The 22,737-nt window shown below is 41.2% G+C and overlaps 1 protein-coding gene across 1 annotated transcript in view; it reads right to left on the reverse strand.

Annotated features, from left to right (window-relative positions):
• Window positions 1–22,737, reverse strand: part of GPR158 (G protein-coupled receptor 158) — a 209,183-nt gene that overhangs the window by 18,840 nt on the left and 167,606 nt on the right. The window contains exon 7 of the mRNA XM_075022456.1: window positions 4,787–5,025. Within this exon, the coding sequence (XP_074878557.1) occupies window positions 4,787–5,025 (239 nt within the window). The remainder of the gene's footprint in view (window positions 1–4,786; window positions 5,026–22,737) is intronic.

Here is a 22,737-nt window from a genome sequence, read left to right on the forward strand (position 1 = left end):
GTCAGCTGGCCACTCTTCTGTCTCCCTGTGTGCCATTATCCTCTTCGCTTGTGTGGGGATGAAAGAGGGAGAACAGGATAGAAAGATCTACCAACAGCAGCTGAACACAAACTGAGTGTGGGACCTCTTCTCTCATGTCTTAAAGAGGATGCAAGCAAATGCCAATGGCATCCAAAGTACTTGGAGGGCTGGAAAGACAAGAAGTGGATTCCAAAAAGGGTGGTGCAAAGACAAGAGGAAGTCGGAGCATCTTCCAGCCTCTCCCAAAGCCATCTCCTCCAGCGGGTGGCTTGCAGAAGCATCTGAATATGACATTTACCAATACAGAAACATGTGGCTAAGGCAACCCAAATGTGGTTTCCTTAGCAGAAATACTTTGTAGAAATGGTGCCTAAATAAAGGCTACAGGATTTCACCTGTGATGAAACAGATACCAAGAAAAAGCAACGTTACTGCAGGGGGTAATGCAACCCAAACTGTTCAACCCGAGGGTTCCAGCACCACTCATCATCTTTGTTGCTCTTCCCCATACCTTCTCCAGATTTATCATATCCTAGAGATGAGGGACATAAACCGCACGGTGATGGTGATGAGGACTGTGGGAGAGGTGTACATGGTGGCAGGAGTAGTGGGTTACAAGCAGGAAAGGGAGAGAGCTGAAGGCTCCTTTGTAAAACAGGATTGTTTTCCTATTTCTGCTGCAAACAGTTTATACAGCCCTGGTCTTATCACCTAGAGTAAGCTTTTCACAAGTGATCACTATTTTTACATGATACATTTTCTGAGTATCTAAATGTGAGAACTGAAGCGAGATCCTCATCAGTGCTGAATTCTAACAAGTGCCTCCTGGTTGTGTTTTCCCCACAGAGGAGGCTATAAACAGTACTCTGAAAAACCAGTCCCTAGATGTCTCAAGACAGACACTCAAAATGGATAGCTACTGTTGACAATTTTGGCTTTAATCTTTGTACATCGATGCTAAGGAGAACATGGCTTAAAAATGCCCATTTGGAAACGAACAGTTCTTTATTCACTGCATGCTCTGAACAACACACCCGGAATATGGCATAGGGCCACATCAAATGGGGATAACAAAAAGAAATAATAATCACTCATTCACTGAATGCAGCAGAGGGTCTGTAGAAAATTTAATAAAGGGCCTCGTAAGGCTGTATTACAATGCCCTAGCTCAAGACTGTACAGGCAGTCTTAATGCCCAGTCTGTCAGAGCCTGTCCTGGCAACTCCTGCCCTCTTTAGATGCAAAGATTATATATGTTAAATATCAACAAATGAACAGTGGGAGGGAGTTCTTCTGGGAACAGCCTGAAATACTCACTTTGTTGCTTTTCCTGGCTGAGGGCATGCAGTAATCATGATGCAGCCCTGTGTTTTAAATCCTCTTGAAGCCCAAGACCCAAAGCATGACCCACCAATTAGTGGGCTATGGCAGCAGCTCAGGCCAGCTGCATGGGAGCAGCACAGCTCCTGCCGCCGGGCATCAAACAGGTGCTGGGGAAAAATACCTCCCTGGGCTTAGTTAATACCTGTCATTTGCCTCTGATTTAAATAAAACATTGGAAACCATAAATGGAATGCATGGGGGCATTTTTAAAAACTACTGCTCAGATCCCATCCATGCTGGGTGAAACCCTGGCCCTGCTGAAATCAGGAACATTCATCTGCCAAGATTTCACCTCTGCTTTTTATTTGTGTTTGTGCATGCATGGTTATCTCTCTGCCTGCCTTTCTTTCCTGCCTGGGGCTTTGTTCATTAAACTTACTATTGCTTTTTTTTCCTCTAGTTTCTGGGAAGTTCTTTAAAATCCTGTGCTGCTATCCGTTTCACTTATAGGATTTTTCCCTTAGGGTAAAGAATAATAGTTTGATTTGTGACACTGCGAGCCCTTAGGTACCAAAAGTTTATCGCTTGGTTTTTTTTCTAACTTGGAATCTGGCTGTGACCAGTAGAGGTATAGAATATATTCAGGCCATAGGAAAAAGGCTTTGTGGGTGAGCATTTTCAAGCCCTCAGGTATTTCTGTAAAATCTCAGATTGTCAACCATGATGCCATGGCTTGTCAGTGAGACAGATGCCCCAACCTTGAAAGTGATACAGAAATGAACACAAAGGAAATAAAAGAATCTAGGCAAGTAACAAATAAGCTACACACAAGTATCCAACCTCAAGGAAAATGCATACTAACTTACATTATGTTATGTAGACAAAATAAAGATTTACTGAATGCTAGTTTTTCTCATCAGCGTATCACAGAGTACAGAGGCAATACTAGAAATGGTGACAACCTTTGTGTCTAGGTCCCTACATCTCTCACAGAGCATCCTCTTAAACTTAATGGAAATGTAAATATAAAACATTCACTGCAATAAAAGTCTCCGGAGATAGAGCCTAAGTAGCATGATTAGTATGGAAAATGCTTCATAAATCCTAACTCCAATAATCTCTGGTAGCATAAAGGATTCATCTCATTACGACTTTCTAACAGAGCCTTGTTAATTCTCACTTCACTAATCTGCGACCTTGAAAGTTCCCTCTCTGCATTTCAGTAAAGCATTGACAGCCTAGTGAAACAGGAAGGTATTCTAGCAAGGGCTACAGGTGACAGAATATATTCCAAAACACTCACTAGTTTTACATAAAATACTGCGCCTGACCACATTAAATAATAAACCTTTCATAAATTATCATCTGTCATTTTTATTTTAGCATTTTAAATCAAATATCTATCAATTAATTTATCACATAGAATCTTTTGAAAGGTTGCTCTCAGTCAGTTATAGGAATAAAGGGTATTCTGCATTATGGATATTTCTCCTGACATATCCCTTGAGATGAAGTATCTAATTTTGAACTAGTTTCTACTCACTGTAAGCTCTTCAGACTGCTATTACCAATAAAAATCTTGAAGTGCATATACACACACATACACACATCTATATATAAAAATATAGAGAGAGAGACACACACATGTTAGTACAGACTTGTAGGCATACATCTCCTGGTATCACTAACGTGGCTGCACAGTTTACTGAAGACTTGCACAAACATAACTCTGTTTATAAGGTAGTTTGGGTAAGAAGGCAAAATGACAGAACATAAGAAATTCTGCCCAATTTTGTTCAGGCTCAGGAGCTAGCTTTGCCTCTACTGCCCTTGAGTGTATTTTGAAAACCATTAAAAACCCCTCTAAATGTAAATATACCTTAAAAATGATCCTTGTTTTTTCCAACACTAGGCAGACAGCAACTTAGGCAATTTCTTACCAAAAAGGGACTATTGATCATAATTAGGTATTAAGAGCTGAGTTGTTAATCACTACAATAACACAGCTATAAAATCCAGAGAATAAAAACATTTTTTTACCATTATGCAACATCCACCACTATCAAAGTTTTATTAAAACTTCACTGTATTACTGGCTGTGAAATGCAGTAAAATTTTGATGCAAAATGCGTTAGTGCAGATGACATCATCAAGTGTTCCACATGTATAATTCTCTTTTTTTATTGATTTTACATCATCTCTCGTGATAGTACTATTCCATTACTGCAAAGTATAATTATATTTTATCAGTACACCCCTCCAAAAGGGCACAAATTGAGATGCATTTGAAAACGTACTCTTTATACTCCTCTCTGCACAGTTCACCAGTGAGCATATTGACACATGGGGTACCAGTGTGCCTGACTACCTCCAAGATCTTACACGAAGGAGAGAAGGGCAGAGCACAGAGCTGTGTGAGCTGTGTAATGCACAGAGGTGCACAGAGCACCTCAGAGCCATTGAAAGTCCTTGGTGAAGCTGGCAGCAGTGTTTTGCCCTTTAAAACTGCTGTGTATTACCATGAGCTGGCTTTCGGTACACCACTCTCAGAGAAAACACTTCTCATACCCCCAGGCTGCTTCTATGCATCTCGTCTGCACTCTCATGTGGACCAGCCACCATTACCTCTCCCTAAACCTCAGCAGCAGGGCTGTGTCAGTGGGATGTCCATGGGGGAAGCAGGGAAAGGGCAGAGAGGTAAGAACTTATTTCAGATTTCAAAACACTGATGTATTTGAGATAGTAGGTGGCAGACCTGGGCTGTACTAGAAACAACAGCTCTAGGTGCAGAAGCACCGAAGCTGTCTGGCCATTAGGAGGAAGCACATTATACTATATAACTGAACCCTGGCATGGGGAATCTACTGTTTGTTATTTTTTGTCATTTTTTTCCTTGATATGAGTTCTGCAGGGTGTCATTTTTCAGCTCCTGCCTATCCCAAGCACTGAGAGCACATCTAACAGATACATTAGGCTGGGACGTTTGATGTGCATTTCCCATTACTTTGATACTAATTTCTTTAAGGTTATGAACAAGTGGTCTTGCAAGTTCTTTCCCTCCTCACACATGAGAGCTCTGCTCAGTTCTGTGGTGCAGAAGCAAAAAGCCTCCACTAATCTAGCCACATTTTCTCACTTTAGTAGTGTAGAAGAGCTAGATATCTTCTGCCTTCCAAGATGAAATTTCTTCAGCACCCATTGCTTTGTTACTACAATCCAAGTTATAAACCTTTGAAAGTGATAAAAGTCTCAGTATATTTTAACTATGTTTTACTTCTCAGCCCATTTAAAAACCATATATGCTGATATTTTATTTCCCCAGAAGCTTTTCACATGATATTAGGCAGTCTGACAAAACTTTAAGATATTCTAAAAGAAGAAAAATGAAAAGGCAACCAACCTTTACTTTAGAAATTAAAGATAAGCTAGAAAATGAACATACCAACAGCCATCATGTAATCCCAGCGGTCTATGAGGCACATATTGAAGATCAGGTGGTCAGATGTTTGCCCTTGGCCAATGAGTGGAATGTTTCTCTCCAAATTTTGGGTTATTGCAGAAGTCCAGCCAACGAGGAACCAAAAGACTATCAGGAGAATAACAGCCAGCATCCTCATCACTCGCCCACCTGTCATGTATGGAATACGCTGAGCAGTTCGGGACAGGAATACCTTCAAAACCCTGAGAAATTCAGACAGTGCAGAATTAAGAAAAGCACTAGCAGTGTCACAGGAATTAGAGTTTCATTTTATTTCACTATCAGATTATTAAAACAAATTATCAACATTCTTTCCCTTGACAATATGTACAAGGGTGAAATTTGAAACATTATTACTTTCATATTCATCGTATTTAAATGGAACTGATTGCTGCCCAGAGAGTGCTACACAACAATAGTAGAAAATATTAGCTATGCTTATGTTAGAGACATGCATTCACATGCTGTGTTGTCAAGCTGTTTTGTACATTCCAGCTCCCAGTGGAAGACTTCTGTCTTTGGAAAAGGGAAGGTAATTTCCATAAAATAGCAACCACGTGTGTGAGATTTCATTTCATTTTGACGCTGGCTGTCTGCTCACCCCAATGGTGCTATTTCCAGAGAAAAAATTAGCACTTCTTGGATATTTTTCCCATTGAGTTTGATGCTTCCGAGACAATAACCTACTCCTCATAGAAATAACTGTGGAAGGCAATTTGCTAATTAAGTGGTTTCTGAGTTGTTCACAGGCAACAACATGTTTTCTGAGATGGGACAGAAGCATCATAAGAAAAGCCATATCACATGTCAGGCACATATACCATGGAACAGCCACTGAACACGTAACACTCACTTTAAAAATACTCGCACTTACTATTAGGATCCTGCCAAGAACTGTTCAAGGAAATATCACCTGCATTTTCTACCCATCATCACCTGCTAAAGTAGAAAAAGGTCCTGCTGGGAGCATTAGGGCAACCAAAATTTGAGGAAATTGCCTCAGGAAGAGAGAGTAATAGCACAGAATATCCCATTGCAGTGCTCTGCCTTGACCCTGCCAAGCTACCAAGGCTGGGCAGTGAGGAAAGGCTATCAAAGAAGTCTTCCTGTACCCAAACCTTCAGAAGTGGATGGGCTGAAGTTTAAATGCTGTTTGAGGGATTGGGGTGAGGAGCCTCTCAAAGTGAAGAGGTGAGCTGTTTCAGTGATTTTGTCCTCAAAACCACAGTGGTTCCTGATTCCTAAGCATGAGTATGTCCAGTGAATACTCTTGATATCCAAGAAGGGACAAATGATCACTGAGGTTTAGGGAACTCAAATTTTTTTAGAAAGTTGGGGTTTTAAATGCCCTTGTCATCTCTCAAGTCTTTTCAGCGTACCAAGCACCAAGCCACCTTCCAAGTTGTTCCACAGCCAGGCCCGCCTTTTCAGCAAAAAAACCCCCACACTCCAGATTAATATTTATGCTTATATTTGTCTAAGAGAAGGCAGAAGCAACTGGCGTTGCCTCTCAAACAAATAATAGAGCAGTGTCTTTTAAGGCAGAAGCACAAAAGCTTTTCCACATCCATAAAAATGAATCATCGTTTGACTACAAACACAGCCTTCACAGTGTGCATTAGGTGAAGTCAGAGATCTGAATATGTTCAACATTATTCAGCTGTTTCCCTCCCAACAGTTACTCCGCAGGGAGTCACAGTTCTTGATCTTTCCATGTTTGATAGATGTTCTGCTCTCCCTTTACAGATGCTAAGTGTTTTATGTTGGAAGCAGCTTCCCAAAGACTTCAGGCAGGATAGACAGAAAAGTCCACAGAGGCAAGGCAAGCGACTTCCCTCCGCATTGCTCAGCCGCAGCACTATTGTTCCAGGGCAGCACTGGTAAATCCTCATTTTTAGAACACTAAAAATCAGTAAGTGAAGGCTTTCCTCCTCCCTGTTGTGAATGCCCATCAATACTTAGCTTCTTTGAAGGGAAGGAAAAGGTATTTTTTTGTAGCGAACTGGAAAACACTGTCTTTTCACAGCTATAGTTTGCCATTTGAGAAAAATCTCATCATACATGTTTATGAAGGTTTAAGAATTAGAGAAATCATACAAACCAGTTGAGAACTACTAGAAACTTTCCTTTGCATTTCGGCTCTCCAAAGTAAATTTTTTCTCATTCTACTGAAAGCCAACATGTGAGCATTTTCAGGGCGTAACAAGGCAGGACCCTTTACATTTTTGCCATTACTAGCTCATTAACTACTGACTGTGAGACAGCTTTCTAAGGGAGAGGGGTGGGCTGCTGTTACATTATTGATCTAAGCACAGCGAAACAAGTAACAGTTTGCAGTACAGCAGTCAAAACCCCTCCAATATGGATCAAACCACATTTCTTTTTTTCTCCTCTTTTTCACAAAAATAAGCATCCACCACCACCACCATTTCTACCTTGGACATGCAGGCCTACATGTAACCCAACCTTTACACTTTCTTTTTTCAAAAATTCTTTCTCTGAGAAGCTGTAAGGAAAGCTGGGTTTGATTTGTAGTGTTGAAAATTTCCACTCCAGAGGCTGTGGCATAAAAGTACTCAACCAGAACACGAGCTCCAGAGTTGCAATACCCTTATCTTCCTGACGCAACGTGAATCTAGACCTGCATTGCTCACCACATCAACACTGGCTGATGGGCTCCGTCTCCTCTCATCTTCTATGTATTACTGAACATGTATCAAAGCAGAGACAAGTGCCCAGGAGCTTCCCCTCCCAAGAGCATGCCTACTCACCAGGCTGGAGGGTCATTCTCCTTCCCTGTACCTCTGACTCATATGCTATCAAAGTTCACCATAAAAAAGTTGAATTGCTGCAATACGAGACCAAATTGCCTCAGCAAACACATACTGTCTGATGACTGGTACCCTCCATCAGAAAATTGGGAGTTCTTGATTCAAATCCCTGCCCTGACTTCTGGGTAGACAATGCTCAGTCCTCCTTTTCCACACTGTTCTCTATCTATGTATTGGGTTGAACTACTATTGAGCAAATGGGAGAGATTTCTCACAGGGAGGTAAGAAGTGGAGCTGGTGGGCTGCATCTATACTAGGAAATTAAATATGCCCAGGGTTGTCCCTGGCACTGATACCAACCAGCACAGAACAGCCAGCATCCACACTATTACCCTCCAACACAGGGCGGCTGCATGCAAACTGCCCGCTGCAAGGGCCTGTGCCAACTCCTGAACCACGCTGGGAACGGCTTGGGAGCGTTCAGGTTAGCATGGGCCAAGGGCAGGGCAGGGACTGCTATAACAATTCAGCAGGACAGAGGATGGAGTTCCAGTGCCCAGGAATGTTCTCTGGTGCTACTTAATTTATGAATATAGAGTAGCCCTGGATTCAAATCCCTGAGCAAATTAATGTTTAATTATGAGTATCAAGTAAGGCAATGTCAACTGTAAAGCCTCCTCATCCTGTCCTATCTACCCCCAAAACGCCTGGTAGCGCTAGGCAGTGCCCTGGTAGAAGCTTAGGGCACTGTTTGAGATGCACAGCTTCTGCTCTAAGGCAGAAGAAGAAACTTAACCATCTTCCTCAGCATCTTCTAGCTCTTCTCCCATCTAAAACCATTCAGCATGTGCAATCCACTTTTATATGCTGTTGTCGAATAATGAAACCCTCATTTTCAGTGATGTCATCAGGCAGATCAGACAGAACACTGCAATGTGCTCTACCTGCTTTGCTGGAAGACACAGCTGCCTTCAAGCAAAGCTTTGACCTGCAGACTGCTACAGCCAGCATGAGAACTGATATGCAATAGCCATCCTTTTTACAGAGTGAACAGAAGGCACAGTTCAGGCTGAATGAATTGCCTGGAGACCACTGCAGGTAACTCCCAACTCTGCTGGCTGCTCTGTCAGGTCTGGGGAGAATTAAGCTCTATGGTCTGAGGGTTTTTGGAGGGGCCTGGCTCCATATAAATGGACAAGGAGAGGGCTTGGTTGCAAATACTGAGAGCTGATGGCCAAGGGAAGCCCCGTAGCCGGGAAGAGAAGTGATGCTGCAAGTGGATCCAAAGCAGAGGGACAGAGCGTGCTGGTTCCCGGGACTGGCTGGGATCACCAGCTTGGAAACAGCAAGCGAAGCACGTGTCTGCTGCTGTAGAAGTTACATCCTGAGAAGTAATGTGTAATCTTAGAAAAGAAATAAAACCATACCAAATTTTCATGTCATATCAATAATCTGTCCTGCGAACAGAAAACATGTCCCCCAAACTATCAGCTGAGTGCATAAGTAGCAGAAACAACAGGTGAAGGATCTTGCTTTGACAGCAATGACGTGGCACAGTTTGTTTATTTTTTATTTATTTCTAGCATCTGTCATTTTGTGGCTCTACTGAGTCATGCTGTCAACTGTTCTGTTCCAGACTGATGATTTTTATTGTGATACGAAAGCTACATCAGAAAGATAATGGGTCAAGCTCTTACGAAGTATATTGCCCTCCTATGGTGCAGGGATTATGTCTTATTTGCTTTTTCCAGAGTAACAGTGAACGTGCCACTAGTTACTTTGAGTTTGTAAACTGATGTGATTCTACTAAAAATGAAAAGGTACTGATGGCACATGTATGGCACCATATCAATACAAAAGAGAGCCTACACTTCACACTTGACACACAGGCGCACACACATACACAAATACTCAGTGCAGGTTTTATTTTCACATCAGGGAAGATGACTGAAGAAAGAACATCAACACTTAAGGCCCAAGACCTCACAAATCATATTTAGATGCACTCATACTACCAGTTACTGGCTCTCTGCTGGAAAGGATAAAACCCAACTGAGAGACAGAAATGAACAGCTTTCTAAACCACACCCCAGCTGAAAGTCTCCAAATTAGTCATGGTCAACTTTACAAGTGATTTCTTAAGACCTCAGCATAGAACAGAACTAAGTCCAGCACTGAAGAAGATACTCACTGAAATCAGGATGTTCTTTTGCTTTATTGAGTCTGATCATCTTCGACCTGGGCAAACCAGGGCTGAGAGCCGTGCCATGTCAACAGCATGACAACAGCATGGCAAGACCACCATCATACACATCACGTCCTGTCCAGTGAAAAAGTACAACTAGAAAAAGAAGTTCTGGCAATTATTTGGGTGTATGAATACTCCTGAGAGTCCCCATCCTCTGTGTAGCCAGCAAACTTGGCCACATATCACTGATAGCCATCAAAATATCTCAACTCCTTCGCACCACACTTGCAATAAGTGAAAGTGTAGATACTAGGATATCTCCCACATTTTCCATTTCAGGAAAGAATTTTGTAATAGATGATTGCCATGAAAGGCAACAAATTCTTAGAAGAATTGACTAACCCTTCCAAATGCACTGGATTTTGTCATTGGTAACAGAGCACAAGCTGGCTGAAGGCTAGTCTGCACAGGAGAGCACTAATGGTATCATAAGCTTGCTAGATAGTTACAAGGTAAACCCTAGGTACCAATGGTACTGGAAACACAGGGAGGGAGATTGTGCTGCAGGATTGTTTCCTCTGTCCTGGAAGCGTGCAGGGCTTCAAATCTTCACCTGGGGGTCTGTGGTTAATAAATGGTAATATTCATATCTGAGGATATCCTGACAGTACATTAACAAATTATGATGAGATAATCTTGTGTACTGAGTGATCAGGGAAACAGTGGTGCCCTTTTTCCTTAACAAATTGTATTTACTTTCAAAAATGTGATTTTGAAAGTACAGTTTCCTTGGTATCTTCCCTAAGGTTTTAAAGTGATTTTCTATTGTGGAAAACCAATGTAATACAAATTTATCAGATGTATGGTTAGAAAAGCAAGCTGTGAAGAGGAGTTAAAAAATGTGTTTTACCTCAGTGCCTGGTTAAAAACTACCATTTGTAAGCAAAGACACATGGGTCATGACTTTGTGCTAACCTACTCAGTTTCCTAGATTAGTTTTACTACCACATGTATAAAGGTAATTCTACAGTGCTTAAATGAAAGTTCCCCTTCTGGATCAATGTATAGGAGATAAACTGTGCTGCCATAATTTCCAAGAGTTTGAGCAGACTGAGGAAGGTGGGAGGGAAATCACATGCAGTTCAAGGGAAGGCTCCGGGTATTGGAAGGCAACAGGAGTCTAATAGTTTCCCATCCCAATCAGAATCACTCACTCATTCCCATGTGAGCAGCACTGGACTCTCAGTCTCATGCATATTTAGTAACATGGAAAGAGTCTAAGAATATGACTTGCTTTGATGAAAATGTATTGATTTGAAGTAGCTTTTGTCTGTCAATCTGCAGGTATGCCTGGAATGAACGAACAAAATTACTTGTTATTTCTTTAAATGTAGCCTAGATTCTGATATTTTTCATGCTGCACATATGCTTTATTTTCTCCTTTCACCTGCAAATCTAAATTCCCACCTGAGAAAAGCTCAATTTCCTGGTGGACTATAGATCAAAAAGCTTTCTCTGCCTGCAGCCAGTTCCAAGGACTGTAGCTGGAGTCTTTTGACAGACCAGCTGAGGTTTGCTTTTCCCCAGTGCCTCCTCGCTCCCCAGCTCACTGCCCTGCTGCCCGCATCTGTTCCGGCTGCCTGCTAGCTCCCATTGCAGGAGACACTGAAACTGTGTGCGTGTGTGTTGCTTTCTGAAGTGCTTTTGTTCACATCACTGTATCATCCAGGTAGGTCTTAGGTGAAATGGCCATTCCTCAACCGGATTTGTCCGTCCTGGGTGTGTGCTGCTGGACGTACCAAGCACTAGGGAGCTGAGAGGTAAAAAGGCTCAACAAGGGGACCTGCCATGTCACCTAAACTAGGTTTCAGTGATGCAGACCAAGTCTCCTTATTTATGAAATCCTCATCTGCTTTGTGCTAATTATCTCTTCTAATAAACCACTTACTGCACTAATACCCCCGTGAATCCTGCTGAGATTAGCAGAACTACAGAGTGTCAATGAAACATCTGACCCTCTCCTGTCAAACTCTTAAGCAAGCAGAGTTACAGAGCACACCGTGACTATGTAAACCATCAAATAAAAACCCCATCAATCTGTCCCCAGGCAACTAGCAGTGACATGTCTCCTGTTTGTTAACTATTTGGGTTTAAGGCTACATCACACAGTTGCTTTGGTGGCACCAAAGAGCTCACTACCACAGAATCCTATGTGAGATTCCTAAAATTCTAAAAATTCTGGGTCCTTGGGATAGGCACAAAGCCATCTCTTTGTGGGTCTGCTACTGAATGGTTAACATAGCCATTTCAATAATTTCCTCCTGATAGGTATGTTTAAACAACTACATCCCTCACTTGGTAAAAATGAGGTCAGCTCCTCAGACATTTTTCTCCATAAGCAAACCAATCTTGCTGAGCTCTTTTCTTCATTCAAATTTGCAGTGGTTTTGTGGCAGAAACCTAATTCATAGATCCTTAAGACTCCTGCCACTAGTAGTTTAGACTGAAGATTATAAATCCTTCAGCCTATACAAGCTTTGGCTAAGCTAATTATTTGCTTCTTAAAAATCATCAGGTGGTTATTATCTTTTTGTAAATCTAAAGCCATTCAGTTCTTTACCCTTATCAAAGACTTTCAGAACAGGCAACACAAAAGACCTCAAGGTCACTATTTATCGGGAAGCTTACACTGTGAAAATAGATGCAAGAACTCCCTCCTGGTAATCCTTTCCTACAATAGGTCAAGAACATTTCCAAGGCTTTCATTACAAAATTTGCTTCACAGAGCGCTCTGGAGTTGAACGTAAAAGCCAACTCCCCTCCTGATCCCGGCTCACAACGTTTCATTTAACAAAGGCTGATGAGTAAAACCAGCCGGGATGACACAAATTCTCCTCCTTAGTGCTGCTCCATACAGGCATCCTCTCCCACTGAAAACATTCACAGGCAATTTCAACAACCTTTTCAAATGTCAGAGGCATTTTCTAGGGATCAGCAATAAGGTAGCTTGGTCAAAACCTTATGCCAAAGCTTGTATTTTTGTTCTCAAAATAATCGTACTACAGATAGGGAAAGTCTTGCCGTGGATAAAGCCCAAATCCAGGCCAAAATAGACTTGGGGGTGGCTATGTATCTTGATATAGAAAGATTTTCTTTCCTTTCTTCTCCTCCTTAGTTCACTGGCAAGCACTTCTGATCAGAGAACGATAAGCCTCACTTAAAAAAGACAGTACCTTTTCAGCACTTTTAATGTGGCCAGAAAACCAAAATACCTCCTTCTTTTTAAGCTAAAAGACAGCAGTTATTCTGACCCATTTGCATGATGTGACAAGTTGCAGCTTTAAGAAAAACAATACATGTGAAATTTTCAACAGGACCATAAGATTTAGAAATCCATAGTAGCTGCACTACATGCTTCACCAGTTTTAAAAATTTACGTTATTAGATTAATTTATTAAGGTACTATATAAGAAGAATGCAAGGCTTTTCTCTGGATCAAAAAGCAGTGAACAAAAATTTAGTGGACTTGAGTGAATTACAACTCACTCTGCTAGCTGTTGTTTATTGTGAGGACTGAACTATACATCCATAGCATATTTACAGACCACTATACTTTGCTTTTTGAGAAATGGCACTAAACAGTAGTCAGCAACTGAAGGAAAACAACATAACCATAATTTCACAGATAAATGTCTTAATGTTCATAGATGAATGCTTCATTGTTTTCCCCTTTGTATCCCATTACATGTGGTTAATACGATATTGTAACTGTTAGTTCACGTGTGCTACATTGTGGATTGAACAAGATAAAAAGATTTCACTAAAAAGATCTCATTAATTTACTTATTTTTTATCTCTAATTACACAGCAAGTTTCTATACTAAAGCAGCATAAAATGAAATGTGCTGTTACGTGATCTCTTTTGTCTAGTTAGCTGCTTTAACAGCTTAAAAACTATTAAAGGTGTTCTTATAATAGTATCATACAATTCTGCTACTGAATTTTCTAGAGCAGGATCTGAGATCCTACAGCTTGTAGGCCAGATGCAGCTCTTCACTTCATTTCACCCAGGCCAGGCAGTTACTAGCTGACATCCCTGGGAGCCCATTAATGCACAGACCAGTACAGGTGTTTGCACAGTTTCCATGGCCCCAGCAGCGAGAAGGTTCCCCATCCCTGCTGTAAAGGAACAAAGCCGTTCATTTACAAGATCTAATCACAGAGTCTGAGTTTGGGTTAGTCATCACAGAAGCTTCAGTGACCAAATCATTTCTCTGAATACTCCACTTGTAGAAGATGAAAAGCAGAACAAAACTCATTTCTCCTTAGGAGTTGAATTGTGTTTTCCTTACACAGTTTCTCATTATGATGAGATTTTCTTGAGGAACTTCAAACTCCATGTGACATCTGGTATTGGCTATATTTGTAAGATACTAAAGATACAATTCTTTAAGAAATGATGGGGTGAGTAGACTTCTTTGACAGAAGTGAAATTGCCCTGTCTGTCAATGGACTGCTGAGCAAGCTCAGGAAGGGATCTGGGAGACATCAGTGGGTGACAGTAGGAGATGTGGAGCAGATCCAGGAGCCTGGAAACAAAATTCCCAAGAACCAGAGGAGACTGTGGAGAGCTTGATGTAACTTCAAAATTCATTAAGCTGGATCAAATCAAGACCTGCTCTGCAAGGGCACAGTACACAAGTGAAGAATTAGGCACAAACACTGTTATTTCTGGTTTGATATATCTAGTTGCCTTGTGTTTTTTCCATAAAAAAAATCAGTCACCTTGATTGGTCAAACAGACGCCTAATTTTCTGAGTTTTCTCTTTCCCTTTTTGAAGGAAGTTCCTGCAGGACAAGGTGCATACAGCTCAAAGCTGTCGCTGACTGTGGGTCTAGCTGCATTGTCAGAGGATACTCAAGAGAAGTATTTTTCAAATTAAACTGGTTTAAGTATATTGCTTTGAAAATATCCCAGTGAAAAGAAAGAAATGAGGAGAAGTACTGTATCTGTGAAGCACTCACTAAAGCACTATGCACAAAATCTTTTGGCACAAAAGTATCTCCTCACAAATTTACTTGCAAGTGCTTGTTTCCTTTTCTGCCATGAAATGACGTTCCTACACACTACTTTAAAATGGTAATCCATTATTAAAGATGCAGGAAGCAAACATCAGCAATCGAAGGGACAAAAACCTCTCCCATCTTTATAAACTTTAACACATCACCGTTTTTATGCCCTTCTGTTTCTTCCATGTCTTTTGGAGTGTGTTTTTTTCCTTTCACTTTCCTTCTGTCAGAATGTTTCAGTGCTGGAAGTTACTGTGAACTGGTTAAGAGAGGTTCATACAGCTGCTTCCATATTGGATGACCAGAAGCATGTGCACCTTTACATATTCAAATAAAGCCATACAAATATTCACATTTTTTTTAATCACATCATCCTCTGAATCTTATCACTTCATTGCTAATCATACCCAGATATGGAAATCTTATTTAAAAAAAATAATTCCTGAATTTCAGCAAACACTGATGAAATTTACATTGTGGAATTTCCAAAATTTATGCTTTTCCCCTCAAATTAATACAGTTAATATGTGCAAAAATCTCTACTAGTCCATATAAATTAACCATGCAGAGTTCTTACATAGCAGCCCTCAAAGTTATCTACCTTTTTCTAACAAAATGAGACTTAAGTAATCATGAACAAGAACAATCCAAAGCTGCATTTCTTTTCAACCATGAGGACAATGAGGAAGAGGATGCACTGAAAGGTCCAGTCTTTCATGTGTTCTGCTCTCATTTACATGCATTCATTACCATGGCAGATAATCAAATAGCACAGATGTAACAGAAAGAACTTGTCCTACTATTTTACTTCCTTTAGGTGTAAGAAAGAGTAATCACGTGCACTGGACACAATCATCCTCTCAGATCCACAGTGCAGACTTTCAGTACTTCAGCAGAGCTCAAGAGGAGGTGCTGGGTTGACAACACCCTTATTATACGATGCAAATATGACAGGGGTTAATGAAACGTGGTACAGAAAGCTGCGGAAAGACATAACTGTGATATTTAGTTATAATATTTGTTGAGGATTTTGTGCCCATTTTAATAAAATAAATGTTAACCACTTCATAATGGGATTGACAGGCAGCAGTGTTTTATATCAACTCTACTGAAAAAGAAACTCTTTATCAGCATTGTGTTCTCCTTCCACTTGTGGAATAAATATTAACTTTATCTCGTGGTTGTGCATGCAGGTATCATGGCTAAGACCTTCATGGATATTTGAAAGGAAAGTTTATTCTTCAGCTTGTCTGCAAAAGATAAGATTCAAACCACTCTTACAACAGATAAAATCAGAACACCTCCACCTGTCACAAGATACAGCAGTGTTACCACCAATAGAAATTGAGACCATAAACAATGCTAACTTCTTTGGATAAAATTTCCATATGATAAAATATTGTTATTATTAACAATACTCCTCTGCAAATGTGCACCTCGAGTAGATTACACTGAAGGGAATGAAAATCCTGGCAAGGGTATTAAAGCTCATCAGGCATCTGGGGAATTATTGTGTCTCTGGTCGATTAATTCACAGAATGCCAGAATAGCCAAGGTTGGAATGGAGAGATTAAGAAATCGCCTAACCCAACCCTCCTGATCAAAGCTGGATCAACGACAGCACGTTACTCAGGACCTTGTACAGTTGGGTTTTGAGTTACTTGTCTATGTTAAGCATCTCCTACAGTAGGGAAAGGAAGATGCCAGTTGCTGGCATGGAGGAGCAGTGACCCTCTCATAGAATAAAAAGTCCAACATGCAAGTTAAATACCAAAGGCTTCCACAGAAGCTTCATGTCTTTCAATGCAACTTCCAGGCTCAAAGGAGATACTTAAGATGCAGGAATAACATCACATATAAATATGCCTCTATCAATACAGAAGTGCAGATGTGGCTATTAAAGGTTGCAGTACTACCCACAGACCTCCCCTTGCTTTGGTAGTCTTCTTATTTTACATTTTAAAATTCTCCATTCTCAAAAGCAACAATGACAAAAGGTTCCAAGCCTTCATTATTGCAAACTCCTGTCTCTTCTTCCGAATGCAGATGATGCAAAGGACAAACAGGCATTAGTTGGTAACCAAGTTGCTAGTCACATAAATTCCCTGACATATTGCCCAACTTATTTATGCTTCCTTCTTAGCATTCACTAAGAACTTCAGAAAAAAGGAAATTCTACAGTAAACAGACAAACATAGAATTTTTTAGGTTAAATCTCACTCATACTCCAGTATGTCAAAGACCTCTCCTGACGGAAGAACAAGTGGAGCAATGACTGTATAAGAAAACGAACATCAGTATGTGCACAGCAGCTTCTCCACTAAAGCAGGAAACAAATTCTGGCCAGAGCAAAGTCAAATACAGAAGAATGAGAAGAATGCATGTCTTCTGTTTATAATACCATAGCAAAGGAACAACTAGATAAAAAATCAAGCAACAAAAAAGCCCCAGCTGTATGAAATTGACATCTGATAAACTGTTAAAGAGGGATGGATTCTTCTGCTCTGATTAGCCTCAGCTTGGCTCATGCAAGCAGCACGGCACACAGCAGTGCAGACCAGCCCTGTGCTTTTGCGTATGCTGTTTCTGCATGGAACTGGCATGCTACTGACTATGGTCATTGAAACAGATCAGTTACATTCATGCTCTGGAGGAGATAAATTGCATTCTGCATGTTCTTCTTCCAATTTTTTGTATAAAATACAACATACAGTTAAAGGAAATTTAAAGAATCGTAGTGCAGAATCATTGTAGAGTGTCAGCAATATCTGAATAAAATTAATCCTTTCATAAGCTTCCATGTTCTATTGCCAGGTAAATGCTCATCCAACTATGTTTACTCTCAATATGTTTAAGTATGTGTAGTAATCAGAAAAACCTGCTAATTATGTTAATCATGAGCACTTCTGAAGAAGCTAGTTTCCTGGAAACTAGTTTCTGAATGTCTGTCTGAATTTAAATTTTGTGAAAATAATTAAAGTTGCTTGTCTTGACAAACACTTGCTGTTCCCTCCCCTGCACTGCATAATACCACAGTGCTAGGAATCTGCCTTAACAGCTAGGACTACCCCCTGAAGCGACAGCACTAATGGTGTCCTTAAAAATAACTGCTGATCACAAGACTGGAGTGCTCCATGGATGGTACAGCCAGTTTGGCAAGGACAGACTGCAAGGGCAAGTTGCTCTGTTTGTGAGAGGGCAGCTGGGATGCATGGAGCTCTGCCTTGGGACACCGGCTGAACCAGCTGAGAGTTATGGTGACACTGTGGTGGGTGTCTGCTACAGATTGCCTGATAAGGAATACAAAGACAGCAGAGGTAGACCTTCTTCAGACAACTGGTGGAAGCCTCATGCTTGCAGGTCCTGGTCCTCATGAGGGTTTTCAGCAACCCCAACATCTGCTGGAAGTGCAACACAGCAGGGCACAGGCAGTCCAGGAGGCCTCTGGAATGTGCTGATGATAACTTTTTGATGCAAATGACTGAGGAGCCAAGGAAAGGAGACACTCTGCTGGACCTCATGCCTACAGAGAAGGAAGAACTGCTGGGACTGTGAAGGTCAGGGACAACTTTGGCTGCAGTGATCATGGATGGTGGAGTTCAGGATCCTGAGAGAACAGAAAAAAGCTTCAAGCTCCTTCAAGCTCAGGAATGGACCATACGAACTTGCAGGAAATCAAGCAAAGGTGGCAAGAGGCCTGCATGGATGAACAGGGAGCTCCTGACTAAACTCAGACATCAAAAGGAAGCATACAAGAAGTGGAAGGAGGACTCAGGTGACCCAGGAGGCATATAGAGACCCTGTCTGAGCATACAGCAATGGATTTAGGGAAGCCAAAACCCACCTGTAGTTCAGTCTGGTGAGGACTGATTCAACTGGCAACAAGAAAGGCTTCTACAGGTGTAACAGCAGCAGCAGCAGCAAAACCAAAAAAAGCTTAGGGAAAATGCAGGCCCACTGCTAAATGATGCAGAGACCTGGCAGCAAGTGACACAGAAAGGACTGAAATACTCAATGCCTTCTTCACCTCAGTCTTTACTAGTAGGACTTGCTTTCAGGAATCCCAGGTCCCCAAGACCAGTGGGAAAGTCTAGAGCAAGGAAGATTTAACCTTGATGGAGAAGAATCACATTAGGGAACGCTTAAGTGAACTGGATATACTTAAGTCCATGCATGGGACATGACAAGATGTGGCCAATGTCATTGCAAGGCCACTTTCAATACTCTTTGAAACTTCATGGTGGACAAAGGAGGTTCCTATTGACTGGATGAAAGCAAATGTCACTCTGACCTTCAAGAAAGGCAGGAAGGAGGATCCCAGGAATTACAGGCTGGGCAAAGTCATCTCAATCCTTGGGAAGGTGATAGAAATAAATCCTGGAAATATTTTCCGAACACATTAAGGACAAGGTGACTGGGAGTAGTCAGCATAGATTTATGAAGACGAAATGATGCCTGACTGACCTGATAGTTTTCTGCAAGGAGATGACTGGCTTGCTGAGGGAAGAGCAGTGGATTTTGTTTATCTTGACACAGGAAGACTTTTGCCACAGTTTTCTATAAAATCCTCATAGGCAAGCTGATGAAACACAGGTGAGAGAAAATGACAGTGAGCTGGTGTGAAAACTGGCTGAACTGCCAGGCTGAGAGGGTTGTGGATTAGCAGCAAGAAGTCCATTTGGAGGCCAGTCACTAGTTGTGTACCCCAGGGGTCAATACTGGGGCCGACACTGTTTAACCTCTTCATTGATGACCTAGACAGTGGAGCAGAGTACACCCTCAAGAAGTCTGCAGGTGGTACCAAACTGGGAGGAGTGGCTGAGAGACCAGATGGTTTTCCTGCCATTCAGGAGGACTGAAACAGGCTGGAGAAATGAGCAAACAGGAATGTCAAAGTTCAACAAAGGGAAATGCTGAGCCCTGCAGCTGGGCAAGAATAACCCCATGCAGCAGTACATGCTTGGGGCCGACTGGCAGGAAAGCAGCTTTGCAGAAGATGACTTGGGGATACTGGTGGACACCAAATTGACCATGAGCCAGCAATGTACCCTTGTGGCAAAGAAGGCCAGCAGCCTCATGGACTATATGAGGCAAAGTATGCTCAGCAGGTTGAGGGAGGTGGTCCTATCCCTCCAGTCAGCGTTGTTGAGTCCACACATGGGGGGCTGTGTCCAGTTCTGGGCTCCCTGGTACAAGAGAGACACAGACATACTGGAGCCAAGGCCAGTGAAGGGGCACAAAGATAATTAAAGGACTTGAGCAACTCTCATAAAGGGACAGGCTGAGAGGGCTGGGACTGTTCAGCCTGGAGAAGAGAAGGCTCCGGGAGAATCTTATCAATGTATAGCAATATCTGATGGGAGGGAGTAAAAAAGATAGAGCCAGACTCTTCTCAGTAGTGCCCTGTGACAAGATGAGAGGCCATGGGCACAAATTAAAATCCAGGAAATTCCATTTAAACATAAGAGAAACCTTTTTTTCTGTGAATGTGGTCAGACACTAGAATAGGTTGCCAAGAGAGGTTGTGGATCTCCGTCCTTGGAGAAATTCAGAACTTGACTGTACATGGCTCTGAGCATCCTGCTCTGGCTGAGCCTGCTCTGGGCAGGTGGGTTAGACTATATTATCTCCAGATGTCCTTGCCAGCCTCAACTCTTCTGTGATGCCATAATCTTTGTGTAGTCAGTATACATATGTATAGATAGATGGAAGAAACTCAGAAGTCACTAATATTTTCTTAGTATGCTTTCTGCAACAAGCTTTTTATTCAGACCTTAAATCTTAAGATTTAATATGCTTTAGAAGTGTATTAGCATTAAAAGTATAGTTAGCATTAGAAGCTCTTTTATATAACTTGTTCTATGAACTTCTTCAGAGCTTTCACTGAATATTCCACAAAGTATCACAAATTCTGCTCTCAGGGGCCCACTAAAGTACACCTTTTCACTTTTATTTTCCAAATTTATTACTAGACAACACTGTCACCCATTCTAATGAAGAGGGTAATGCAATACTCATAGTCCCCTGCAAAGTTATATATATCAGTGCAACATACAACTTCAATAAATAAATGAAACATTCTGTTCATTTTTCATTCTGCAATAAAATATTCAAGTTAAAGAAGTCAACTGCAAGAAACACTAACTCTTATCTTCTGTGTTTCCTTTCCTGCACAGGAAGAAATAGCATCGTCTGACAAGCTGAATTCTGAAAAGTGTCACATTATGTGTTCACCATAAAACAATGAAAAAAAAATGACTATATAAATTATGGTCAAAGGTTTAATTGTCAAGGGTTCTAAGCCAATCTAGAAAAACAAGAATAATGTGTCTAAAGATAAACTGAATTAAAATTATTCTGCTGTTCTGAAGGAGCATTAAGCAAGCACACAGGAGAGCTAATCTAAATGCCACAATTTTCAGGAAGAAAGAGGAAAGTTTTATTGCTATGAGATAGATAAAACATTCGGAGATTCTCACTTAAGTCAAATGTAAAAGATGTAAAAGATGCAGACCCAGGCAATCTACCCACATACAGCAATGAGACCCTACTGACAACAAAATGGACTGAACAGAATGAGAGAAAAATGCAATAAGCTCAAAGCTCCATAGAATCTGCAAAGATGAAATAAGGACAAAAGGTCCCAGGTCCACTTTGAGGTCACATACATATTAGAAGGGTGTTGATAGCCATGATTTTTTTTTAAAGAGTAGTTATTTAAACAGAAATATTCCAATCAGAGAGACATCAAAATGCAGTGGCAATGACCTTGCTTTACAACCAAATAACCCAAAGAAACAAACAGTGAAAAAAGGGGGAATTAAAAAGACTCCTTCCTTATTAATAGTCAGACATTGACCCAAATTCAGATGTGGTGACATCCATGCAACAAGAGCTAATCATACAAGAAACAGATTTGGATTCTTGAATATAGCAAGCAGCTTAAATGTGGTGTTTCATATAGCATGAAGACAAAAATAAAACAAATTAGTGCAGTCTAACTGAACACAGAGACAAAAGGGAAAGGAAAACATGGTTTGTTTTTACTGAAAATAGTCTTGAGATACATCATTTGGTTTCTGTATTCTATCTGACAAGTCTTGCAAATGACATTGATGACTCTGACTTTGTATGTTAATGCAGCTGCATGATGACAGACCTGAGACTTTCCAGGGCAGGGCATGCTGCCAGCTCTTCATACATCCAAGCCTGCTAGGGCTGCATCCAGGCTGCAACAAACTAGGAAACAGCTGAGCTTAAATGTTCATTGCCTTCTAAGAAGATAGCTACAAAATCTGTCTCACTCATTTTGATTTCCTCTGTCTTTCAGGTTACTCAATTTTGCTATTCTCGACAGTCTTGTGTTCATTCCAGAAGCTTGGGAGCCCACCCAGGAAACACTTCTGGAATTTGGGATAAATCATATTGTTTGGGTTTGCAGGATGATCTCTGTCAGTGGCTTTAATACAGTCACTATACTTGTAGTAACAAGATGCAGAAAACAACTACAAAGTTCACTGACTTGATTTACAAATTCTACCTTTTTTCTTACAAAAAGACTCACATCTCAAGCCTAAAGGTATTTGGGTTGGGTTTTTTGTTTGTTTGTTTGTTTTTTCCAGAAAGCCTGTGCACTCTGGCTGGACTGCAGGTTTAACAGACACATTGCATTCTGGCCACTATGCCACTCTGTACAGCTGTGGGGAACTGTGCCTTTAGGAAGGAAGGTCTGGCAGAACACAACTGCAGCTGGTGGCTGTGCCCCTCCTGTCGCGCAATGCTGACTGGATTGTGCCCACTGGATAAAGCAGACTTTGGCTCTGCACGATTTCTGAATGCTACAGAAGGAAAACAAACAAGATACAGACAACTCTTAGTTCTCTGTA

Source organism: Buteo buteo, chromosome 2 (assembly GCF_964188355.1).
Source record: "Buteo buteo chromosome 2, bButBut1.hap1.1, whole genome shotgun sequence".
NCBI classification, from domain to species: domain Eukaryota; kingdom Metazoa; phylum Chordata; class Aves; order Accipitriformes; family Accipitridae; genus Buteo; species Buteo buteo.